We start from the raw sequence: 2,153 nt of genomic DNA on the forward strand, positions 1-2,153 counted from the left end.
AAATTGAAGTGCTTTCGTTGGACAGGTCAGCGAATACTTTCAGTTCGTCTGCTATAATTGGTCTGCAGTATGCATTGGTTACTATTAGTTTTGATAATTCTGCCTTTCTCAACCTCAAAAATAAATAATAGTTTTATTATTAAAACTATTAATAGCCTTTGTAATGTTTATAAAATTGAAACTTTAATAATTTTCACCGAAGACTGCTTGGATTCTAAAAATCAAGATGATCTTTCTGAACCACTTCTGAAATCTAATCAATTACCTCAAGTAAATTTCAACATATTAGAACTTGAAAGATTGAAATTAATTGTAAACGATGATAGAAGTCTAGTAATTTTCAATGGAGATCGGCTATTGCCAGCTTTTCAAAACATTGTTGAAATAAGGCTTCGTGGAATGCATCATTCAAAAGTTCTAATAGTCCTTAGAAAATTAGTTCTTCTTTCATATTTGAATAACTTGAAGAAATGGCTATGGAATGCAAAATTTAAAAATGTTGTAATCATCTTCGAAGACTTGGAAATGCATCAGCTTCGAATTTGGTCATTTGATCCTTATCCTATTACACAGTGGGTAGATAAAACAAATTTCAAGAATGTTGGAAAATTATTTCCTGAAATTACCAAGGACATGAAGAAATATCGAATAGAAACACCATTTTTGGAAGATATTCCAAAGACTTTTATATTCAAAAAACATGGAAGGAATTTTCTTGTTGGAAACGATGCTAGTATCATTGGAGAATTTGCGAAACACATGAACATCAATCTTATTCCCATATTCCTACCGAACATGGATCTGGAGAAAATTTTTCGCATCATCAGTTTTAATAACTTGGAGCTTAGTGTTCACTCATTTTCGATGCACTATTTGTTACAATCTGGAAGAAGTTATCCCGTTGACTTTGAACGTTGGTGTATTATGGTACCATTTCGGAATGAATTACCGAAAAAGAAACTTGTTTTTAAAGCCTTCGATGGGACAACTTGGCTTGCTATTGGATTAGGTGTAGTTTTTATTGCTTTTGTTCTGCGATTTATCGATCCACCAACTACTACGGGTTGTCTTGGCAAAAACCTTCTGAAAAGCTTGTCCATAATGATGTACAGTTCGAACCAAGTAAAGCGGATACCAGTGCCCTCGGCTCTGAAGTGTGTATTGTACGCCTTTGTGTTTTGCTTAGGATTCATTCTTTATTCATTCTATACAAGTTTTTTGGCACGATTTTGCACCACTCTAGTTTTTCGGAACACAATTGATACCGTTGAAGATCTTATAAATGAAAACCTTCGAATAATGATAATCGATTATGAAACATCAGCCATTCGATTGCAAGCAAATTACGATGAGAAATTCTTTCAGCTGCTCTATCCTATGCCGTACTATGATGTGGTAACTCATAGAAATAGTTTTAATAACAATTTTGCTTACTCTATTTCCGAAAGTGATTGGATTCATTTGGATAAGCAACAAAGCAAGTTGAAGAAACCATTATTTCGTTTTTCGAAAATTTGCTATGGTAGACATTTTACTATGTTTCCATTGCAGAGTGATTCGCATTTAAAGCCACATTTGGATGATTTTATATTGAGAGTTAAAGAAGGTGGACTGGATGTGGCGTGGAAAGATCAATCATTTGGAATGGCTATCACAATGAAGTATTCGAGAATGTTAGTTGACAAGTCAACTGTTATTAACCCTTTGAGTTTGGAATTTTTTGAGAATGTTTTTATTATTTGGTTGATTGGAATTGGTTTAAGTATGATTGGCTTTGTAACTGAGGTCTTACACAAGAAAATTGTCTTATTAAGATTTTTATTTAAGAAAAAGTAAATGTTTGTATCAAGTAAAAAAATGTAGCCTTAATTGTTATCTGTTTGATTAATAAAATGTTTAAAAAAAAACTTCTCTGCATATCATTTTTAGTTATTCTTTTATTTTAGTCATATTGAATTATAAATAACTAACTAATATACATTGTGCAATAACTTATAACCAAATGCTAATGTCAACTATAAATGAACCAGAAGATTAAAACAAAATGCTACCATTTTGGATAAGTCCGACAGACATGCCCGAGAAAATTGTTTACCTTGCAGTAAGGCCACAAGGCACATATTGAAATATTTTTCTTAACGTAAAAAATAGAT

The 2,153-nt window shown here is 32.0% G+C and overlaps 1 protein-coding gene across 1 annotated transcript; it reads left to right on the forward strand.

The window, feature by feature from the left end:
- Positions 1-525: 525 nt before the first annotated feature.
- On the forward strand, positions 526-1,836 carry LOC129919199 (uncharacterized). Its single transcript, XM_056000050.1, has one exon. It carries the CDS (start codon positions 526-528, stop codon positions 1,834-1,836), a length of 1,311 nt encoding a protein of 436 aa, XP_055856025.1.
- The last annotated feature ends 317 nt before the right edge of the window (positions 1,837-2,153 follow it).

Source organism: Episyrphus balteatus, chromosome 4, assembly GCF_945859705.1.
Source record: "Episyrphus balteatus chromosome 4, idEpiBalt1.1, whole genome shotgun sequence".
NCBI classification, from domain to species: Eukaryota; Metazoa; Arthropoda; class Insecta; order Diptera; family Syrphidae; genus Episyrphus; species Episyrphus balteatus.

Bases quoted from the DNA above. Each gene is read 5' to 3' on its own strand.
- LOC129919199 (XM_056000050.1), top strand. From the start codon at position 526: ATGCATCAGCTTCGAATTTGGTCATTTGATCCTTATCCTATTACACAG.